The sequence below is a fragment of the Acinonyx jubatus genome, chromosome B4, assembly GCF_027475565.1.
Source record: "Acinonyx jubatus isolate Ajub_Pintada_27869175 chromosome B4, VMU_Ajub_asm_v1.0, whole genome shotgun sequence".
NCBI lineage: Eukaryota > Metazoa > Chordata > Mammalia > Carnivora > Felidae > Acinonyx > Acinonyx jubatus.
The window spans coordinates 58,204,387-58,226,900 of record NC_069387.1 but is presented as its reverse complement, the minus strand read 5'-3'; the positions used below and the strand labels follow the sequence as shown (position 1 = coordinate 58,226,900).

Below are 22,514 nucleotides of genomic sequence, written 5' to 3'. Positions count from 1 at the left end.
CTTTTAATCCCTGGGCCTAGAGATTGTCACTTCGCTTCTCTTAGCCTGCTTCCTCCTGTCCAAAGAAGGGTAACAGTTCCCACCTCAAAGTGTTGTTTCACGGATGAAAGAAAAGACTGCACGTGAAAGAGATCTGAGTAAGCCTCAAGGCACTCTAACAATATTAAAATCACAAACTAAATGTGGCAGCGTGGCTCACTGAGGAAAATGCAGGTGTGGTCTGGTGCAAGAAGGAATCAACTTGGCTGATTTGCCAACTCATGACTCCGGGTGAGTCTGCCCTCGGTTTTCTCATCTGAGAAATGAAATGATAGTAAGTGTCTCAGAAGGATGACGTGGGGATTAGAAATAAAGTACGGAAGGCCCCTTGCAGGACAGGCAACACTAGGTGCTCAGTAAATGGCACCCATTTCACATCAAAGAATCCATTTAATTAAGCCAAGTATGCTGTGCGTTCCAACACTCAGTCACAACAGCTGACCAGTGTTCTGCTTAGAACAGTGCATCCATTAGCAGAGTCCCAAATATACTTCTGCGGCAGCCAGCCCCTGGGTTTATCCTATTTAGACTCCAGTAGAGTGAGGCTGTGCTTGCTGTATTCACAGATCCTGCCTTAAGACATTTCTTTATAAAACTTACTACTCATGAAATCTCAAATGTAAAAATATAAAAGTAATAAAATCAATACGACCCAACGTGGCAACCCCAAACGCAGGCTTTCTCCAAACCTGCTTTTACGAGATGAACTTACTTCGCTTTCTGTTACTTATCTAGAGACAAGGGTGGGGTCCGGGGGACCAGGATGAGGACAAAGCCGAAGTGAATCTGCTGTTGTTATCGAGAATGTCCAACTTAACCAAAATAAGCAGCCTCTGACTCGCCTCGCCAGCTCCAGAACGTCAAAGGCAGGCCCTTCGGAACAAGAAGCGGAAGAGGGGCACGAGTCTCACCGCGCCCAGCCTTGCCCCCAGGCACACCGAGTGTGGCAGGCACCAGTCACCAAGCAGAGCGCGAGTTAGAGGAGTGGAGCTGGGGAAGGGCGCATGCAGTTGGGTTAGTCTGGACTCGACCATGCTGCTGTGCATTCCTGTTTGGCAAACGCGCTTAGGCAAAACAGACTTGATGCTTACAATGATCCCAGCCCAAAATGGAGTGTCTCTGACTAGCAGGGAGGAGCTGATGCTCGCCATGAGAAAGCCCAGCACGGTCACGGCGATGCCCAGGGCCAGCTGCAGCAGCGCGAGCAGCAGCGGGAACCGGCAGCCGCAGCACGTCCGGGCCTCCTCCTCCCCGCACTCCTTGGGGGCCCTTTTGCCCGTCTTCGGCCCCATGTCGTCGGGTCCGGCGGCGTCCGCGGCCGGCCCCCCCTGCCTGCGCTGGCCGCGGGGCTGCTTCTCCTTGCCCATGGCCGCTGCGTGGGTGGGTGGGTGCGTGTGCAGCGCGCTGGGCCCCGGAGCTCGGCGCTGGGCGGGCTGAGCCTGCCCTGGTATTCGAATTACGGAGGCTGAACAAATATGGAAAGCATTTGGAGCCGACTCGCCGAGCCTCCAAAGGCCACCGGGAGCCCCGCCGCAGAGGGGGAGTCAAGGGGGGTCGCCAACTGCCAACGCGCCGGGACGCAGCGCCTGCTGGGCCCGTGAGCAGGGTTTGTCAATCGCCCTCGGCAGTCAGCGCGGGTCCCTTGGCCTTGTAAACCCTGTGCACTTTAGACAGGCTGCGTGTGTGTGTGTGTGTGTGTGTGTGTGTGTGTGTGTAGTGTGACTGTTTTCCTCACTCAAAACCCCAGGATTTTTTTTTTTTTTTGGTTTTGTTTTTATTTTCTGAGAGGTGCAATGCAAGGTGATGAATGTTTAATCATTTGAGTTTAATTAATAGGCAGTTTAATCCAAACTAGGCATTGCTAGGCTCCAAGCTGTGAAGTCATTTCCAGAAGTTAAATTGTTCTTATTTTCCAACAAAGAAACAGGCTCTTCTCTTTCTTTGTAAGTTCTGCAATCTGGCTGACAAATAAAGGCACTTTTCCCGTTGAAGTAGGTGCTTTTAAAAGCACTGTTTATGGAGATGCTGGACTAATACACTCTCCCGAATGCATTTGGTTTTAAAACTTCTTTCAGTCATCTATATGGACTTCCCAATCAGTCTTCACTAATTTCCACATCAGTGCATAGGGAGCTTGGTCACGGACAGTTCAACTCCGTCTCCATTTGGGGTATTTTTAAAAAATGTTTTATTTATTATTGAGACACAGAGCGTGAGCAGGGGAGGGGTAGAGAGAGGGGGAGACACAGAATCAGAAGCAGGCTCCAGGCTCTGAGCTGTCAGCACAGAGCCCAATGCGGGGCTTGAACTCTCCGACCATGAGATCATGACCTGAGTGGAAGTCGGTAGCTTAACCAACTGAGCCTCCCAGGTGCCCTCCATTTGGGGTATTTTTAAAGCATCTACCCTGTGCTACAACATAAGAATGTTCAAGATAGATTCAGTCCCAGCCCAAAGTCACAGAACAAATCAATAAAACAGATTATTCTTATTCCTGCATATCTCTACTCAGTAGCACTTAGAGAAAATTTCAGTGAAACCGCTAAGAAACGCTCCCACCACTTTGGAGTATTTATATCTACTTTGGGATGGTCATCGTAACATTCGGAAAGCTGTATTAAAAAAAATAAATGATGTTGGTATGCTGCTATGATAGATAAAGCCTACTCCTAGATTGCTCCCTATCAGCTAATCTAAAGAAAGTCTAACTCCCCGCTTTGTTTTCTTAGAATTATAAACTAATCATCATCAACTCTCCTTGTAAACTGTCAAGTCCCAAAAAAGGCACCTTTGAAGTACAAAATATATTCATACTTATTTTATAAACTTCAGTGCTTTCTTATACCTTCCTTCTGGATCAGTGAGAAAAATATGATCCAAGGAATAAAGGCAGTAGCCCCAAAAGCAGAATCCACACCACACAGCCCAGAAGCAGTAGAAACAGTGCTCTCTCACAAGAGGAACTCAGGGGCTGAGGCAAGGTCATTGTCAACTTTGGGACGTCTACAGGGCTAGCATCTCTAGTGAGAACAGACCAAAAAAAAGGTGGTGTTACACCAAGGTACCTGAGAACAACCCAAATGACAAAACTGTACATGGTTTTTCTACATAAAATGGTAAATGTTTTTTAAGAAGCTAATTGATTACACAGAATTAATTATTTGTTGTTATGAATAATATAGATACCAATTACTCAGTACCTGCTCTATGTCAAGTACATGGCAGGTGCTTTACATACTTGCCAGTTACTCCTCACAACCACCTTATAATTATAGTTTGCACTTTTAAATATGAAAAAAAATGAATATCAAAATTATCAAGTAACCAGATTATTAAGCCACTCACCTAGTTAGTTAGGGATGGAGGTGAGGGAAGCCAAATGGTAACTCTTGTGGATTACTTATTTATTATTTCCTATAGGCAAACAAGTGGACTGTGTAAATCATTTGTGATATTTTTTTTAAAAAAAATTTTTAATGTTTATTTTTGAGAGAGAGAGAGACAGAGCACAAGTGGGGGAAGGGCACAGAGAGGGAGACACAGAATACAAAGCAAGTTCCAGGCTCTGAGCTGTCAGCACAGAGCCTGATGTGGGGCTCAAACTCACAAACTGTGACATCATGACCTGACCAAAGTCAGATGCTTAACCGACAACCACCCAGGTGTCCCTCATTTGTGATTTTAAACAGTTTAATGGTCATAGGTAGTATTTTATCCATCATGGAATTAGCTGTTAGCGTTGAACCTAAGGCTATTTGAGTACTTTACAAAAATATCTTGATTCACCACCATGATATATACAATAGTCAATGGAAACTGTTATTTCTATTATTAACTTGTGACTAGACACAGGCTCTATTTGCTGACCATACGGCTATGCTGTCTTAGAAATAAAATCTTCTTCAAAACTTTAAATTAGATGTAAGTTAGAATAGTTAAAATAATAGGATATTCCTGTAGGTTTGTCTTACAAGTTTCAGAACCAGTGTGGCTTACATTCATAAGCCAGTTGTACATAAATTCTTATAATAACGGCTTCCTTTTAATCGCTTCGCAGAGAAAAGTTACAAATGAAACCAGCAGCAATGAATAATAGCCTAGATGAATTGTAATCCTTCTAGTCTGATTACAACCACTGACTTCAATTTCCAGCTTCCAGTGAAGGAAACAGCGATACAGGGAACCATACGCCTGCTCAAATCCCCAACTGTTTGGTTGAATCTGTGTTTGAGGAGGCCTGGTCTATAACCATGAGATGATGGTGGTGAGAATGGCATTTTGACTTACTGATATGGGGAAGTAGAAACAAAGAAGAGGGTGAGAAAAGTGGTCAAAAGGTTAGTGATAAAGAATAATCAAGGCTACAATGGAATCAGAGGGTCGTTAAGAATGCGACAAGGAAAGTTCTTCCTTTATTTGACATGTCCTTTCCACTGAGAAAAATCACAATTTCCAGCTCATCACATCGTTTAACAGAAATGAACAGGGTGTTTTTAGTATTCATAAATTTGAATGTCTCTGTTTTATAGGTTAAGCAATAACCTTTTCAGATATGTATATTACTGGGAAGAAAGGCAAAGTAGAAACAAAGTGTCTTCAGATACTCTCCTGGCTGCTCTTAGAACTCAAAACTAACAGAGTGTAAAGTAGAAATTGCAGGACAGAAGTTGATACACCATTTGACTTTATATTGATCCTCTGGGGAAAGTAACAAAATTAAGCTTAGTATCTTTGCTGTGTCCCCAATTCCACATTATTGTGAAGTATTTATGCCTCAGAAGTTCAGAACTGGGAAGATAATAACTCTTTTTGTAACTAGTATCATTAACAAAATGTCCTTAGGAAATCCAAATAGAAATATCTTTTTTTTTTTAAGTTTATTTATTTTGAGGGAGAGAGAGAGCACATGCACACACAAGCAGGGGAGAGGCAGAGAGAAGGAGAGACAGAATCCCAAGCAGGTACTGCACCATCCCGCAGAGCCTGATGCGGGGTTCAAAGTTGCAAACCGTGAGATCATGACCTGAGCTGAGATCAAGAGGAGGACACTTAACCGACTGCATCACCCAGGTGCCCCTAGAAAAAATCTTTAAACCAAAGTATTTCTGAACACATGAGATGAGATTTACCAAGAACAAAAGAGATTTCATAGAAAAATTATTACAGTTACAAGGTCTGCATTGAGTGTCTTTAATGTGTAGTTAAATATATCAAAGAATTCACTTAGATTTTTAAAGTTTATTTATTTATTTTGAGAGAGAGAGAGAAAGCACATACACCAGCACATATGAGTGGGGGAGGGGCAGAGAGAGGGAGAGACAGAATCCCAAACAGGCTCTGTACTATTGTTGCAGAGCCCAATTCCAGGCTTGAACCCACAAACCCTGAGATCATGACCTGAGCCAAGATCAAGAGTCCGACGCTTTACTGACTGAGCCACACAGGCACCCCTTTCTTTCTTTTTTTTTTAAGTTTCTATTAGATTTGATTTAAAGAAGTATCAAATACTCCTCAGAGAGCAACTGAAAACTGTATGATATGCAGTACCATTGGCCCCTACATAAAATGACTACAGGTATTGCTGATATGTATGTGTGTGCATGTGTATTTGTTGTGTGTACAAGAAATTTTAAAAACTCCCATTTTTTTCTATTCTCTTTTTTTCTATGTCATTAATTTTCAGTATATCTTTTGGTTCATTTTTTTTTTTCAAAAAATTGACCCATCTGTGATTTTTTTCATTGCAGTTTATATTTTCAGGTTAAGTGTTATATGGGCAGTATACTCTTTATGGTCAACAGAAGACTTCTAACTTTCTCATTCTATAGAGAGTCTGGAGAGATGATAACTATCATTTTCTAATGCATTCCACCTGTTTGATGTTATTTATAATGATATCAAATTTTTCTACATATAATTTTGTCCATGTAATTCTGATGTTGTCACTGCCTATGACCAAGAAGAAATAACTAAGTGTATTTTACATAAGAGTACAGGGAGAATGGTTGTGGTGCATTCATACAATGGAATACCACTTGACAATAAGAAGGAATGAACTATTCACTGTATGTTAATTATACCTCAATTAAACTCTTTTTAAAAAAGAGGGAATGAACTATTCTGTAAGCAATGACCTGAATGAATTTCACTAGGAGTGTACTGAAAGAAAGAAACCAGATAGAAAATAATATGCCCTGCATAATTCTATTTGTATAAAAAAATTATAAAGGCAAAACTAATCTTTGATTATTGAATTTAAAAAATGATTATGGAGTTGGCAACAGAATATCCTCTAGGCCTATCCATGTTGTCACAAATGGCAAGATTTCATTCTCTTTTTTTGGCTGAGTAATATACCCTTATAATGTAATATATATACCACATCTTCTTTATCCATTCATCTAACCATGGATACTTAGGTTGCTCTCATATCTTAGTTATTGTAAACAATGCTGCAATAAAGAGGAGTGCATGTATCTTTTTGAATTAGTGTTTTTGTTTTCTTTGGGTAAATACCCAGTAGTGAAATTACTGGATTCTATGGTATTTCTATCTTTAATTTTTTGAGAAACCATACTGTTTTCCACAGTGGCTGCACCAATTTACATTCCCACCAACAGTGCACAAGGATGCCTTTTTCTCCACATCCTTGCCAACACTTGTTATTTATTGTCTTTTTGATAATAGCCATCCTAACAGGTGTTAAAGTGATATCTCCCGGTGGTTTCGATTTGCATTCCCCTGATGATTAGTGATGTTGAGCATCTTTTCATGGTTCTATTTGCCATCTCTGTGCGTCTTCTTTGGGAAAATGTCTATTCAGATCTTCTGCCCATTTTTAAATCAGATTTTTTTTAGTATTTAGAGTAGTATAACTTCCCTATATATTTTGGATATTAGACAGTTGGAGTTTTTAAAATTCAAATTATCTTATCAAACTCTCTTAATTTATCTCCTGCCTTTCTGGCTCCTCTGTATTAATTATTTATTGCTGCATAATAAATCACCCCAAAACTTAGTGGTTTGAAACAACAATAATTATTTATTATTTCATAGTTTCTGTTGGTCTAATATTAAAATAAGGAACAGCAGGGATGGTTTGTTTCCTCATGTTATCTGGGGTCTCAGTTGGAAGCCTTGAAGACTGGGGTCTGGGATCATCTGAAGTTTTGACGGAAGCAGAAGGTTCTGGTTTCAGTGTGGCTCACTCCTCCAGCTGCCAAGTTTGTTCCTCCCCCTGTGGCCTCTCCACTCACTGGCCTCTCCACAGGGCTGTTTGAATATCCTGACAACATGGTGACTGGCTTCAACCAGAACAAGAGATTCAGAAACTGAAGAAACAAGGTAAAAGCTACCCTTTTCATGACCCAGCAACAAAAGTCACGTAGTAACTCTTGAGTTACATTCTTTAGGAGAGATTCACTAAGTCCAGCCCACACTCAAGGGGAGAGGAATTAAGAGCCTTCTATTAAAAGGAAGAGTATCAAAGTATCAAATAGTATCAAAGACATATTTTAAAACCACCACACTCACCTTCTCAAGTTTCTTCATGGACTGTATTTCTTTTGCTGAACTCCTAAATGTTGATATTCTGTCTCCTTACACTATATGTTCTATGGGTTCACTGAAGATTCCCAAATGTAAGGAGCCCAGACTTCTGTGCTTAGTTCTAGGTCTGCAAATGTAAATACTTACTCACATCTCCATTTGAGTGTCCCAAAGGTACCCCAAACTCATTCGCTCCTTGAACTCTGTAAAGAATCAAGCAAGGTAAACATAAAATGTACATAGACTCTAGTGGCAAGATGGCCATTGATTGCCTTTGCCAAGAGCAGCCCCATATAGTAGTTTCAAGATTTTAGTGAGTGGGAAGGGACAAAGGGGGAAAGCATGTAGAAATAAATCTACAGAAAAGCTTAGCTGTGAAGGGAAGGAAAAAGAAAAAGCTGTAGCTAAAGGGAAAATATAAAGTTGAAGAAAAGTTTGCCTCATTTTTTTTTTTTTTTTTTTTTTTTTTTTTTGGTTAATTGATCAGATAACTTCCTTGAGGCAAGAGACTTAGTCAGATGGAAATTCCCTTCACAGGCTGAGATACGAGGAAAGAATGTAGAACTGAAGGGAATGCAGTTAAATTTGCAGGGATGGAAAGAAGGCATTTCAGAGAATTCATGTCTTCTGGCCTCTTCCAGGATACATATACAATGAATGTAATATCAAATATTCTTCTTCTAAATGATGCAGATTTTAGATAGAGAGCCATTCTACTTCCACATCCTATCTCACAGCATATTTTATCACTATATCTAATTATAAATACATTTCATAAAACTACATCATTTTCTGAAAATTTTCTCTAAAAGAATAAAAACATAATTTTCTGTAAAATTACAAAAAATAATAATAATGTCTGAAATGTGTATCTGTATCTTTATGGGTTACAAAGTTCTGTCACATATTATCTCTAAATCTCATCAAAATCCGGTGAAGTCAGAATTTCTTCAGAGTGGTTAAATGATTTGCTCAAGGCTATATTTTTTTCCTTCTTACTCTAAGACCGGCGTTCTTTCGATATATTTTAGCTATATGAATTGGATTTTGTTAGATTTATTGATACACATTTAATGTATAGCTTGATGAGTTTTATTGCATAAAGAAATTGAATTAGTACATTGATGTTAACATACATGTTAAACATATGCGTTAAGGGCTATGCTCCCAATTCCAACGTGTAGGTTTTTCCCCATACCACCGAGCAATTCTCCAACACCAGCTGGGTATGCTACATTTCAATCCAATTCTGACTGTATTTACCCAGAGACAGCATTGATTGATTCCACAGGTTAAGGGCTCAGCCCCACTAAGACTAAGACTGGCCCAACTTCAGATGCTGTTACCTGTGCTTCTGACTTATTGGCTATGAACAGAGGATGCCGTGATCCTCTCCTTGGATTTGATTAATTGGATTTGATTAATTAAGTGGCTACAAAACTCAGGAAACTACTTTACTCACTAGATTACTGGTTTACTACAAATGATATGAAAGGATACTAGTCGACAGCCGGGTGAAGTGATCCACAGGGCAAGGTCCATAGCAAAGGAGCTTCTGTCCTCACAGAGTCTGGGGCCTGGCTCGGTAGCATGAGGAAGATTCCAGTTCACCAACGAATCCTATCCCTTTGGGGTTTTGTGGAGGCTTCATTACATAGCCATGGCTGATTAATTCATTGATTACTGGTGATTGATTCAACCTTCAGTCCCTCTCATCCCTGGAGGTCAGGGGGTGGGACTGAAACTTCCAAACCTCTAATCACATGGCTGCTTCTTCTGGCAGCTAGTCCACATCCTTAGGTTTAGTCCCAATATCATCTCACTGATATAAAAAAAGACATCTTTATCACTCTCATCCCTTAGGAAACTCTGAGGATTTTAGGAGCTTTGTGCCAGAAATGAGACAAAAATCAAATATATATTTCTTCTAAATCACAGTGTCACCAGGGCATACAGTGCTTCGTACACAACAATCCCTGCCAGATCCCAGAGTAGCATGGACAGATGCTGTCTAGAGTCTAGGCCATAAGCACTATGAGGGCAGAAACCATGCTTTCCTTTTTTTTAATTTAATTTTTTTTATTTTTAAGTAATGTTTACACCCAACATGGGGCTCAAAATCACAACCCTGAGATCAAGAGTTTCACACTCCACCGACTGAGCCAGCCAGGTGTTCCATGCGTTCCTAATCACCATCAGTCCTATAGTACTCAGCACAGCACATAGAACTTTGTATGGTTTTAGTAAATATTTATAGATCCTAAATAGTTATGCTGTTTTTATGCAATCCATCTAGATTCAGGTGTTTCTGGTGTAACAGTATTTCTTTAAAATTCTTGAATTGCATATTTTGTTTGTTCATTGTTAAGAGTTGTCTTTAGGAGTAACTCAAATGGACACTGGATGAATTATAATCAGGATTTCTAAATAATAACATTTAAAACACCACAAAGTCGGGGTACCTGGGTGGCTCGGTCACTTAAGCGTCCGACTTCAGCTCAGGTCATGATCTCACAGTTTTGTGGGTTAGAGCCCTGAATCGGGCTCTGTGCTGCCAGCTTGGAGCCTGGAGCCCGCTTTGGATTCTGTGTTTCCCTCTCTCTCTCTGTCCCTACCCTACTCGTGCTCCGTCTCTTTCTGTCTCTCAAAAATAAATAAATATTAAAAAGTATTTTAAAAAACCACCACAAAGTCATTTTAAATATCCTATGTTGTTACAAGCAAACTATAATTTTCATTCTGACCACAAATCTTCCTCCTTAGTTAGAATAACTGAGTCATTGTCTGACTCTATGACAGACCAACATCTTTTATCCTTTTCAGAATGTGCAGGTTTCTGTAGACTTATGACTCCCTGCGTTTGGTTCCATATCCAGTCATCACCACCTTTAAAGACATCTTTGGCCATAAGACAAATCCATGCCAGCCATGTTCTCTTTCTCCTACACTTCTTCTATGAATTCTCTCACCTTTATATAGCTCTGAATGCAAACACTGGACTCAGACTGCCTGAGTTCCAATCTCAGCTCTAAGTCTTAGTAACTATGTGATGAAAACATGAGAACCGTTCCCTGGCATGGATAACTAAGCAATAATTGTTAGCTCTTATCCTAGCTCTGCCATATTTTCTTATTCACTTTTCCTTTCCTATGCACTATCTTTCTTTGCAATTTCTCTTTGGCATGTCCTCATGGTTTCCCCTCTCACGTTCTCCACAGAAGAGTAACCCTCACTGTCCTTCTCGTACACTCACTGCCTGATATCTCTCAAGTTTTGCTACCAAATTAGTGCTTGGCTTCACAATAAAATTTTATTGTTCCTCACCACCACCCACTGTACTCTCACCCAAATCAGTAATTGGGACTTTTCCAGAATGATCTCCAGAAAAAGATGATTCAGCCCCTTCTCTTCTACTGCCTTAAAGCTCTCTCCTCTGAACTTTGACCCCACCCACTGCCTCAAGGAAGTGACTGTACTCAAATATCTGACACTCACCCCAGTCAATCATAAAAGGGCTACCGTTTTATTTATAATCTTGTGCTATGCACCTTGTGAAGGTAACATCAGATTAGGAAGGAAACTCACACTTGGCTTCCCCAATTGATTTCAAATTATTTCACAGAAGCTACTGAATTGCTGGCACTTCAGAAACAATGTTTTGATAATCTAACATTAAGTGAGATGAGATAAATCATGATAGAAAAAAGTTTACACTTCTCAAATGTTCTACTCCCTATAAGATCATGGTATGGTGGATGACACTGGTTTTGTGGCCTAAAATCCCTTTTGATGTTGGGGAATGGCCTCTCACCCATCCCAATATGGTCTTGTGGGACTTCTGCCCATCCCCTGACCACAGGAATTGGCCTCTGGCCCTAGTCTAGCCAATCGTAGTACCTCTGCTCCTACGCTGGCATTAAGGGTCAGGAACATGAAAGACGAAGGCAAAACAGAGTAAGTGAGAATCCTTCCATGAAGCATGAGACAAGAATGCTGGGGTGGGGTGCAATCCTCTCGCTCTCTTTTTTTTTTTTTTTGTTTTGGAATGGAGGTTGCCAGTTGTAGGGTATCTTTCGCACAAGTCGGAGGGAATCTTTCTGTAACAGGTAAGAACAAGACCAATGAACAAGGAGAAACAGAGATGAGAGAAGAGAGAGACAGAGAATTTGACAACATTCTCTGAGCCTCAGAAAACAACTGTGCCTGAAGCAAGTTCCCTGAGTGTCCTAAGGCAGAGATTGTCTTATTTGCCACTGCACCATCAATTCTCAGCACATACTAGGTGCTCAATCAGTATCTGTTGAATAGCTAAATAAATAAACAAGTCAAAAGATATCCCTTTTGTTTAAAAGTGAGTTATTTCCCTTGAAACTGAAGGTATCCTAACTATGCACCCACCTAGGTGAACTTCAGCATTGCCCATGAATACCCCTACAGTATTGAAATAACAGACCTACAGTAGGGTAAGAAAAACATATAGAAATGGCAAGTGAGAAGTGCGTTCATTTCCAAAAAGACAGGAATGTTAAAATAACACATTTTTTCCCCTGTCAAACTGTGTAGAAAAGTATGAAGCCATTGTAGGGTAGGATAGACATTTTATAAAGTGCCCATTTACGACACTTTCACAATTTGGCATGTGGGGAAATGCCAAGTGCTATTTTACAATCTATACCACCTTTAGCTTATTTGTACAAATAAAGCATCGTGCTCAATTAGTTAATTACACCTAAAGCTTTTGTTGCTCTTTAATTAGCCTAAATCTTAAAATTAAGTAACATGTTAACAGATACTTGCATGCTGGTGTTTAGTCAAGAATGAAGGTCAGAATCACCTGAAGAGTATTTAAGACATGTTGGGGTTTTTTTCCCCAAATTCCAGATTTAGTTATATTTGGGCTGGACTCTAGGCATTTAGTATGTGTGGGATGTACCCTCATGCTTAAGTCTCACTCTATAAACCTGTCGAGGACACACCCAGACTAAGCTCAACACCCTTGTCATACCTTAAGGCAATTCCCTTCCCAAAGGCTAACTGTAACTATATCAATTTATTTCTTCTTGGTGCCTCTTTCTCAGTAGTGAGCTGCCTGTACAACATTCATTCTTGCGTTCATTCCACCAACATTTATTGAGTGTCTAAAATTGTCAAGTAACCCAGTAGGCATGATGGTAAAAAGGTAGAAACCCATTCAACTGGAGAGAGACACATACCAGAAAAGTATAACAAAGTGTACATGTGTGAGAAGGGGATTGTGTGTCAGGTGTAGCAAGGCACAAAGGGCCAAGTGACTACTACAGTGTGTCACAATCTAGGGCACACAGAATGTGTAGTTGGGAAATGTGTGGCATAGCAGAGTGATCATTCATGCCTTGTGGTTATTTATCCATGAGGTAACTCTGAAATGTATCAGGTTGGACCTGTTGGTTCATGAAATCCTGTCACTCATCCAGCAGCTCCTTCCCTACACCTAGGTCTTGGAGACTAACCCTCCTAGTTTCCCGTTTTTTGTCCCTCCGCCCCAAGGTAATAAGGGTATAATCAGACCAGGACAAGGTATTGGGGGTGAGGGGGGGGGCGGTGACTGACTAAATACCCAACTATATTGCTGGTCCTGGAGGACGGCCCTCCCTCAGCTCCACTGAATACCAAGAACCAACGTCTTGCTGGAATTCATGACTCCCATGCCTGTCAATCATTTGCAACATCTATTTTTCACTTAGTCATACTTTTTGTACATAAGCCATCTGCAATATACATTTCATACATCACGTGAGTGGTGAGAAAGAGCATTTTTTCTCAATATCATGTATTTCAAAATTCATGCATTATTTTAAATCTTGTTACTAAAAGCCTAACATTCCATATTTCAAATCAAAATAATTTTATCTTTTTGTACATCCTGTTTAGAGAGAGTAGGGGAAACAACATAAGAGAAAAGGGAAAAATGTGAAACATTTATTGAAGCAAGTTGCTTGGGGTTTAATAAGAATGAAACTGGCACCTAAAAAAAACTCATCGAAATGTTCAAAGCAATTCCTTTGGGGGCAGTGAGACATACATGATATTTGTCCCGTCTTCCTATTTTTGTGTTGTCCTCTAATGGGCACATTACATTGTGATATCACCAACCAAACAACAAAAACAAATTTAAAAAAAAGAAACACTTACTTTTTAAGAGAAACTCACTTCCATCATTTTACAGGCTGCATTTCATTTTTGCTCTCTTCCTCTTTATGAGATAAAATATTTCCATTTTATTTACTAATGTTTATAATGCTCTTTCTTCTGTGGATGCCCATCTAGAAGAAAAACGAACAAAGCCACTAAATGTTCTACGTTTTGACTGTTGATGGTCTTTGGCCAGGTGTGCAGCTTCTATTCCCTCTCAAAGTCCCAGCTGACTTGTCACTATTCTCCAGCATCCAAAGGAAGAGTTCACATCCCTGGTCACAGGTCAGATGTTTGCTCTGTAAACACAAGGTTTACTCTATGTAAAGGTCTGTCTTAAGCCCATGCTCCCTGTGAAGATTTTCCTCCCTCTCCATGCCATTCAACTATTTCTTTTTTTGAACTCCTACAACATTATATGTATTATGTAATTCTGTAAGTTATTTACAAGATCCTACAGTCTGCATTTGCTTTACATGACAGTCTTCACTCATAAAGCATTATTGGTTACCTACTTTGTGCTAAGAACTATGTTAGCACTAAATAACGAACAAGATGGGTTACAGAAGAGAGTGTAATAAATAACAGCAATTTATAAATATGCACAGTGCTTTGCAAATCCAGAAAGGGGATACCTTCATCTTTCCTCATGCAGATTGCTTTTTGCAGGCTATGGAGCAGCAATCTTCCTTGTTCCCCCCTAGTCCTCGGCCAACACCCTCAGAAAATTGTTATGGGCTGATTAGAAGGACAAGCTTGTTTGTTGTTCCTCTCCTCAAGTTTTCATTCACAAGTGAAGGTAGCAGGCTGAGGTGGGGGCTATTTCTTTGGGAAGCTTATAGTCCCCTGATGCTCCTATTTGAAGACAGGTTCCTTTATTTCAGTTTCTTCCTTCCACATGGTCATCTAGAGTACAGTATAATTTGGGATGCTGACCAGGAGTTGTGACGAGGCCCTGGATGGGTGGCTAGCCTAGGCTTTGTGATCCAGCTCAGAATCATATTGCAGCCTATGATGGTGTCTGGGTCCAAAGTCCAGCTAGCAACTTAGCACCTTCTTTATGCATTCATATCCCTTAGGAAACTCATGAGGGAGGGTGGCTTTGATTTGGAATAGATCTAAGTATTCTGAACACCCTTTTCATAATACCATCAACATCCTCCCCAATTTCTAACCTTGGCCATTTAGGATAGAGATTAGGTCTAAAATTTATTTTACAGTCTCCTAAACAACAAACACACAACCAGATACATAGCAGATGCTCAATTTAAAAAAATCACAACTTAGTAGATGGAGAAATTCTCTCTGGACCAGATGTTCATATACTAATTGAATTTAGTTTCAATTATAAGATGCTGCTTAAATGGGGCATTTGGGTGGCTCAGTTGGTTGAGCACCCAACTCTTGACTTCAGCTCAGGTCATGATCCCAGGGTCACGGGATTGAGCCCCATAATGAGAGATTCTCTCTCTCTCTTTCCCTCTTCCCATCTCCCCCTGCTCCCATGCTGTCTCTCCCTCTCTCTCTAAAAATAAACAAATAAAATATTTGTTTAAATAAGATACTTCTAAGATAATAGTTTTAAAGAAAGTTTTATGGGGAAAAAGATAGGTATAATATACTAAGGTAAAGGTAACAATTTCTGAAAGTAAAGGGGTTATAATCAGTTAGTGGTTCTGAATCCCATCTGTGTATCAGAATAACCCACACTGTTGTTCTTTTTAAATACCTATGACCTAGACCTTTCTCTAGAGATTCTAATTCAGGAAGTGAATTTGGCATACAGCATTTGTAGTTTTCAAAGGCTCTATAGATGATCTTGATACATGACTAGGAATGTAAGCTGTTGTCTCAAATTAAAAAAGAAGAATAAAGTCCAGGCACCAACTAATTCATCTGAAATAACTCTGATCCTTCACCCTTGTGAATTAAAAGAGTTAAACTTTTACTTAGTAAAGCTATAGTTGCTCAAACATTTGGAACTTTTATTTGGGACATTCAATCAAAGATGTTTTAAAAACCAATCAAGATAATTATCCTTATTACTTAATCATTGTATAAACCTAACCTGTTAATTTTATTTTGCCAAAGATTTATCACCAACTTAGGACAGAAATTTAGAGTCAGAGGTAATTAACTCATCCCTCCACTCCTGTATGGAGTTTCCTACAGTGAATGCTCAATAAGCCTCTCTTGGATGAAAAATGAATGAATGAATGAATGAATGAATGAATGATTCCACTTCCTCATTTTTACAGATGAGGCTCAGATTGTGTCACCTGCCTGTAGTGTCACTCCTTGCTGATGACCTGATGGCTGTGTTGGGATTCAAAATCAGGTTAGCTCACTCTTTGTACTCAACTCCTCCCATCCTGCCACGTGCTTTACTCAACTCCAAACAGCTGTTGTTTGGAGACTGCTATCAGCTGCATATAGAATATTAAAACTAATGTACCACACAGGGTTTAAAAACAATTCTCAAAAAATAATTAATAAAAATACTTGTTGCAACAGCAACACTATGTGAGTGGAATGCCTTCCAAAGTGACTATTTTAAAAGGGACATATTTATTTTTACATGTAAGTTCTGGTTTCTTAAAACTCAGTCTTTGATTTCGTATCTCTAAAAATTGCACAGTGTTACCCTCCACTTATAGGTGTTCCAATGAGAGGCATTAATGAGACAGGTTTAGTTTACTTTGTATTTTCCTTTGGGCCATTATCTCACTGGACAAGCCTGGCTCTGATCATCCTACAGAGCAAAAAGAAAAAAAAAGTAACTAAACTTTGATCCGTAATTGAAGTCTCTGTTGTCACAATCATACATGTTGAGATAAGACTGCCAGATTACCTCCCTAATTGCCTTTTGGAAACCCGTAGAACTAAGAGAAATTGTGGTTTTAAAACACATTCTTACCACACCTTCTTTTTAAGCCACCATCAAGGAAAAAATTATAACAATAAGACAGAGTAAGGGGGTTACCATCGTTATTGATCTCCTTTCCACAGTCAGAAATGTTGGAGTAGGACTTTGGTCCTAAATAATAATTCTGTTTTACAACGTAAGTTTTGCTGCTATCTTGTCTTCAGAGAGAAGATAGCGCAGAATCCAGGTAAAGAAGTGGATAAAATGAGTTTTCTGAACTATATGGAGAACAATTTCTTTGGAAAAGGAACAACAACAACAACAAAAAAAAAGAGTACCAAACTCTAAGAAAGGAAAAAGATTTCCACAGAGATCACAGTCTTTCTTACTGATATGACCAAAGTGATAAAGAAAATAGATCCCCTTTAAACAAAAGTAACACTCTTGTGAGATTCTGTGCAGTGTCAGAAAATCATTCTGCTTTCTGTGAAGCTTGTTCCTGGTCCTCGAACATTACGGTATCTTCCCTGGATTACAGCCACGCTGGCAAGCATGATTGTGGGTACATCTCAATGGACTGGTAGCCAGTAGGGGTTGTTTCCCCCTTGGAGATGTTTAGTTCTTCCCTTCCAGAGCTATAAACCCTGCCACATAGCTCTCACTGTTACTCTTACCCTCCGTATGTTCAATTCCTGCAAACAAGATTTACTCCACGTCTTAGCCTGGAGCTGAACCCAACTGTTGTTGAGTCACTAACTATGTGCAGGATGTGGTGTGATTCTTGAGAAGATGAAAAGACAAAAATCTGATGTCCTCTCCATTCCTCTCAAAAGATCTCAAGGCACCTTTCAAGTTTGTGCGTATCTTAAAATAATGTTTGTTTCACTCCTGACTGTATCTCTGGACTAAAAATGCTTACTTATTAAACTGTGAACGTCAAACTAAATTTTAGATTGGGGTGGTAGGGGGGATATACGCTGTGTGCCCAGAAAGCCCAGGGGACAGTTAAGTGAGAAAACAATCAAGTTTCTTAAATTTAGTGGTTGGGTTTACATTCTGTAGGATGAGATTATGTACGTGAGGTACAAATGGTGGGGCTTTTGGGGCTAGTGTGGGAGGTGAAGCAAAAAGTCCCTTTCTTTGTTGTCACCTCTGACTAGGTTCTGCAAGCACCCTAGTGTCTAAAGGTGTCGGGACACTCTGTTCATCGTGTCAAGAAAAGACATTTCGCCGCTACGTGCACAATCGTGTGAATGAATATTCAGCACCTCCAACTCAGATTCACGGCTAATGATCTACATTCTGTATCTTCAAGGTCCAATTGTGCGGCCTCCTTCTTGCCTGCTGCCTTTCTTTTTTAGCAGTTTCATTATTTGTTCACACCTCCAGGAGAAGAAGTGGAGAAAGAAGATGAAATAGAAATTCACCAACTTTTTTCAACTACATCCTTAATCTTACCAAGTTCTCTGGTTGCAAGAGGGCTGTGGGAGAGCCAGGAGCTTGGAGGGCAGAAGGCTTCTGCTGTGCCATCAGAAACACGTCCTCACCCCAGGACATACGGTGTCCTCGGCAAGGGCCTCAGTGAATGTTTTACCGTGGCACTGCAAAAAACAAACTCGCAAATAATAAAAGCCTGGCTAAAGTCAGGACCCAACCTATCTGAAGGTTTCAGTCACCCAAGAGCTAGGTGTGAGCAGAGACTGCAACACCGTGTGTGTGTTGGTGGGGGGGGGGGGGGGGGGTGTCAAGATCTCACAGAGGGAGGGTAAACCTAGATTGGAGCTGTTGCCTTCTTCAACAGGTAGCCCTAAACCAAGAAGGAGGAAACTTAGTCTGCTTGTTCTTGATGACTTTCATATAGTTTTCTGGCACCATTTTGTAGGGTGTCTTAGAGCCATTGAGAACTGGGGCCATATGGTAAAGCCAGTATTCCCGATGCCATATGGGTGCAGTCATGAGAAACTGAAAAAAACGCCCATGCGGAGGGCATTTTTTGTTTACTGGTGACGGTTTAAGGAACATCGTGGAGTAGAGGAGGTTGCTCTTGACGTGGGGTCCCCCTCGCTTTTGAATACTCCTCTGTCTTGGTGGTCCTGTGTCACCTGCTGCCACTCCCCATGCCACAGTGCCTGACTCCTGTCCCCCAGAAAAATAGGAAGGGTAACCCAGTGGCATGAGTGAAATCCAGTCCACATGTTACAAACTTAATCTCTTCCACCCCTTCCCATGGTCCCCAGTATAAAAGTACAAAACCCTCATCATGACTCCCGGCTGGCCCGTTCACTCTTACCCTCTCCTCTCTGTCCTGTCTTCAGCCATACTAGGGTTCTGTCCTTCCTCAAGCACTGCTTCCTTCTTCTTCTTCTTCTTCTTCTTCTTCTTCTTCTTCTTCTTCTTCTTGTTTAATTTTTAAGAGCAATTTGGTACATTTGTTTATTTTTTTAATGTTTACTTATTTTTAAGACAGAGAGACAGAGCATGAGTGGGAAAGGGGCAAAGAGAGAGAGACACACAGAATTGGAAGCAGGCTCCAGGCTCTGAGCTGTCAGCACAGAGCTCAACGACCTGAGTCAAAGTTGGACGCTCAACCGACTGAGCCACTCAGGGACCCCAAGCACCGTTTCCTTCTTGCTGCAGGGCTTTTGAACAAACATTCCATTCTCTGTACCCAGACCATTCTTTCCCCCACTCCTCCAGCTATCTCCCAGGAGGCCTGCCTTGATCCTCTGGCCTTAGTCAGTCAGCTCTGCCCCTCAAGCCCTTTCCTAGAGCACCTGTGTTGCTGCTTTAGAAGTCCCTATGCCATCACCGGTTCTTCACGTGATGTCATGTTCCCTCCTCCACTATAAGCCATTGTGTCTGTGAGCTCTTGACATAGACTTGTTTATTGCCGCATCCCCAGCACAGAGTCTGGCCCAGAGCAAATGCCAAATAAATATTTGATGACTGAATGATTCAATGAATTAATCTAGCCCAGATATCTACACTAATATCATATCTTTGGAGAACCTAATATCTTTAAACTTGTAAGAAGGCTTTCAGGTTTTTACCCCAGACCAGCTGCTCCCACTGAGGGAACAGACCAGAGGCCACACTTGCAGGAGAAGAGACCACGGCAGAGGCTGTGAGCTCAGGGCGCATCTGAGCTTCTTGTGTTTCAGCAGCTGAGACTTTTGCCTACATCTGAGCCAGATGACTCTGTTCCTTTTTCCTCTCCTCTCTCCCTAACCCCTGCATATTTCTGTCCCAAATATTTCAACTGAGGAATTCATAATTTTTTTAAGTTTATGTATTTGTTTGAGAGAGACAGAGACAGCACGAGTGGGGAAGAGGCAGAGAGAGAGGGAGAGAGGGGGAATCCCAAGCAAGCTCTGCGCTGGCAGCGACGCGAGGCCCGAACCCATAAAACCGTGAGATCGTGACCTGAGCCAAAACCAAGAGTCAGACACTTAACCAACTGAGCCACCCAGGCGCCCCTCATCTGAGGAATTCAGATTCCATTTTTACCGTGCTCATTAATTTGCTTTCCTTCCCCACTCCTCCCACTTAAGCTGGATTTCACCCTATATCTGGGCAGTCATTATTCCATCAGTCAAGCAAAGACAGCCCTTCCTAATTTGCCCCATTCTGTACTTGAGGTTTTTGTCCTTATCATGATTGTTCACACTTAGGTAACACTTAACATATACTATGCACACATGTACTTGCACAAATGCACACGTATTTCATCTTTACCACAACAATATTTCTATTATTTCTATTCTTTGGATGAGGAAACTGAGGCAAAGAAAAGTAAAGCTACTTGCCCAAAGTTACCAGCTAGAGACAGGGTTTAAACTCCACGGTCCATGCTCTTAACTACCACACTTCAGTGTTTCTCATGTATTAGAGATGTCTATTCTTGCCCTCACCGCATCATTTTCCGCAGGAGGTCTCATAGAGCCTACCGAGTGAACATCAAAGCCTGCGACCTTGCATTGCATGGCCTCAAATAATTAAACACCTGCTAAATAGCTGGCCTAAGATATTTGATCCATAAGTCAGCCAGTGAACTAAGATTTGGGGTCTTTTTATAATTATAATTTAGACCAATCAGATTCTTCTCTGGAAAGCCTGGAATTGAGAAATGAGCAAAAAGATCCGGCAACAGTGCATGTCACAGATGACCTGCCCTGATATTCAGGATATATATAGAACTGGATGGCACCACATTGGGTCTTGTGCAAGATGAGGAAGTAGAAAGCTGGCCGAAGCAGAAGAGCACAGCAGATAGCCAGAGAAACCATGTGGCACTTCAGATTTGGAGAGACTACTTCCAGTTCTTAATCTTTCTTGTTCCCAGTTTTGGGGATTTCTGTTTCTTATGACCAAAAGATTTATGACTAGAATCCACTGCCCCAAGACTTATGGTCCCTAAGGAGCCTAGTCAGCTCTTCCAGGTGAGAAGAGAAGAAAACAAGGGGCTCCTTGATAAGAAGAGAAACTACAGGTGGTGTGGTGTGGGTTTAAGTCATGTGTGATCCCTGGGAAGCTTCTATCACTTTCACAGCCCCTCCTCCAGGACGATCCCAGCTGTCTACTGGGTACCATGACTGCTCAAGGCTGAGCACCTGTAAGGGTTGAGAATTGAGACAAAGGTATCCAACAGTATGGCATTTATCTGAGTTTCTAGAGAAATGTAGCAACCAATCAAATATGCCAGGGTTTCAAGAGCATAGGCTCGAATAGCAAGCCACTTAAAAACAAAATCTGGGTTCCGTAATTCTCAGAGATTCGCTGAGAGACAAGAGTAATACTAACATGATGATGCCATTAACATAATGTTTTATGCTTCACAAAGCCCTTTTACTTAAATTATCTCATTGGATCCTTGCCACAACCCCATATCCATTCAGTCTCTCAGCTTTGCTAATTTTATATTTTGAACTTAAAAAAAATTCTATCTCCCCCTGTTCTTATATTCTCATTCTTTTAAGGATAAAATCCAACATGAATAGCTTTGTAAAGTCACACTAAGAAATTTTGGCTTTATTCTTAAGGTAATGAAAAGCTATGGCCAAGATTTTAGCAGGCAAGAAATGTGTTTAGAGTCATATTTTGAAGACACCACCCGGTTATAGTGTGGATAATGGACTGACAGAGGGCAAGAATGGAGGCAGGGATATCAGGAAGGAGGCTGCTGTACGAATCCATCAGAGAGACGATGGTGATTTGAACAAAGCAGTAGAATTGGGGATGAGGACGGAAAGAAAATTAACGCCCAAGTATCTGACTTAACCAACTCAGGGGTTAAGTGTTTCCATGATAGAGGATAAAGTAGCTACTTCCAAAGAATATTTAGATCATTCAACCTCAAGTATTTTTGGACGAATATCTACTTTTATGTTGCACAAGCACCCAAGAATACAAGAATAGAAGCAATAAAGAAGAATTTTGATAATGAAGATACTGAGTTGAGTTGTCCAGCGATGTTCAGCTTCCTTCCTATGCATGAGGACATAACCAAATCCAGGATGCTGGCTTTAAATATACTACTTGAACATCCTTGTCTGGAGTTTGTCTTCATCTCAGGATTAAATTTAGCAGAACTTTGATACAAATATAAGAATTTAGAGAGCCTCATAAAAGGGATAGGCCCATCATTCATAGACTCCCTTCCGTTTATTACCAAATGTGATTCATATAACCCAATATTCTACAAACAATCTAATGATTATGAATCTATCTATAAATTGAAAGACAGAGAGACTGAATAAATTATTTCATTAGAGTAATGCAGGTTAAAATACCTAACTGAAGAGAGAGAAAGAAACCAAAAACTAAAAGAATTTCTACATCTGAAGCATATTTTACAATTTAAGAAATTAAAAATACATTTTTATGCTCAGAA

The 22,514-nt window shown here is 40.6% G+C and overlaps 1 protein-coding gene across 4 annotated transcripts in view; it reads right to left on the bottom strand.

Annotated features, from left to right (window-relative positions):
* Nucleotides 1–18,224, bottom strand: part of SSPN (sarcospan) — a 53,432-nt gene extending 35,208 nt beyond the window's left edge. The window contains exon 1 of one of the 4 annotated variants that reach the window (XM_053226054.1): nucleotides 18,083–18,224. In XM_053226054.1, the coding sequence (XP_053082029.1) occupies nucleotides 18,083–18,181 (99 nt within the window). In that variant the 5' untranslated portion in view covers nucleotides 18,182–18,224. Of the gene's footprint in view, nucleotides 1–751; nucleotides 1,108–1,130; nucleotides 1,568–18,082 lie in introns of those variants that run through there. The other 3 variants (XM_015065199.3, XM_015065198.3, XM_053226055.1) reach the window with 3 other exon arrangements.
* Between the last annotated feature and the right edge of the window lie 4,290 nt (nucleotides 18,225–22,514).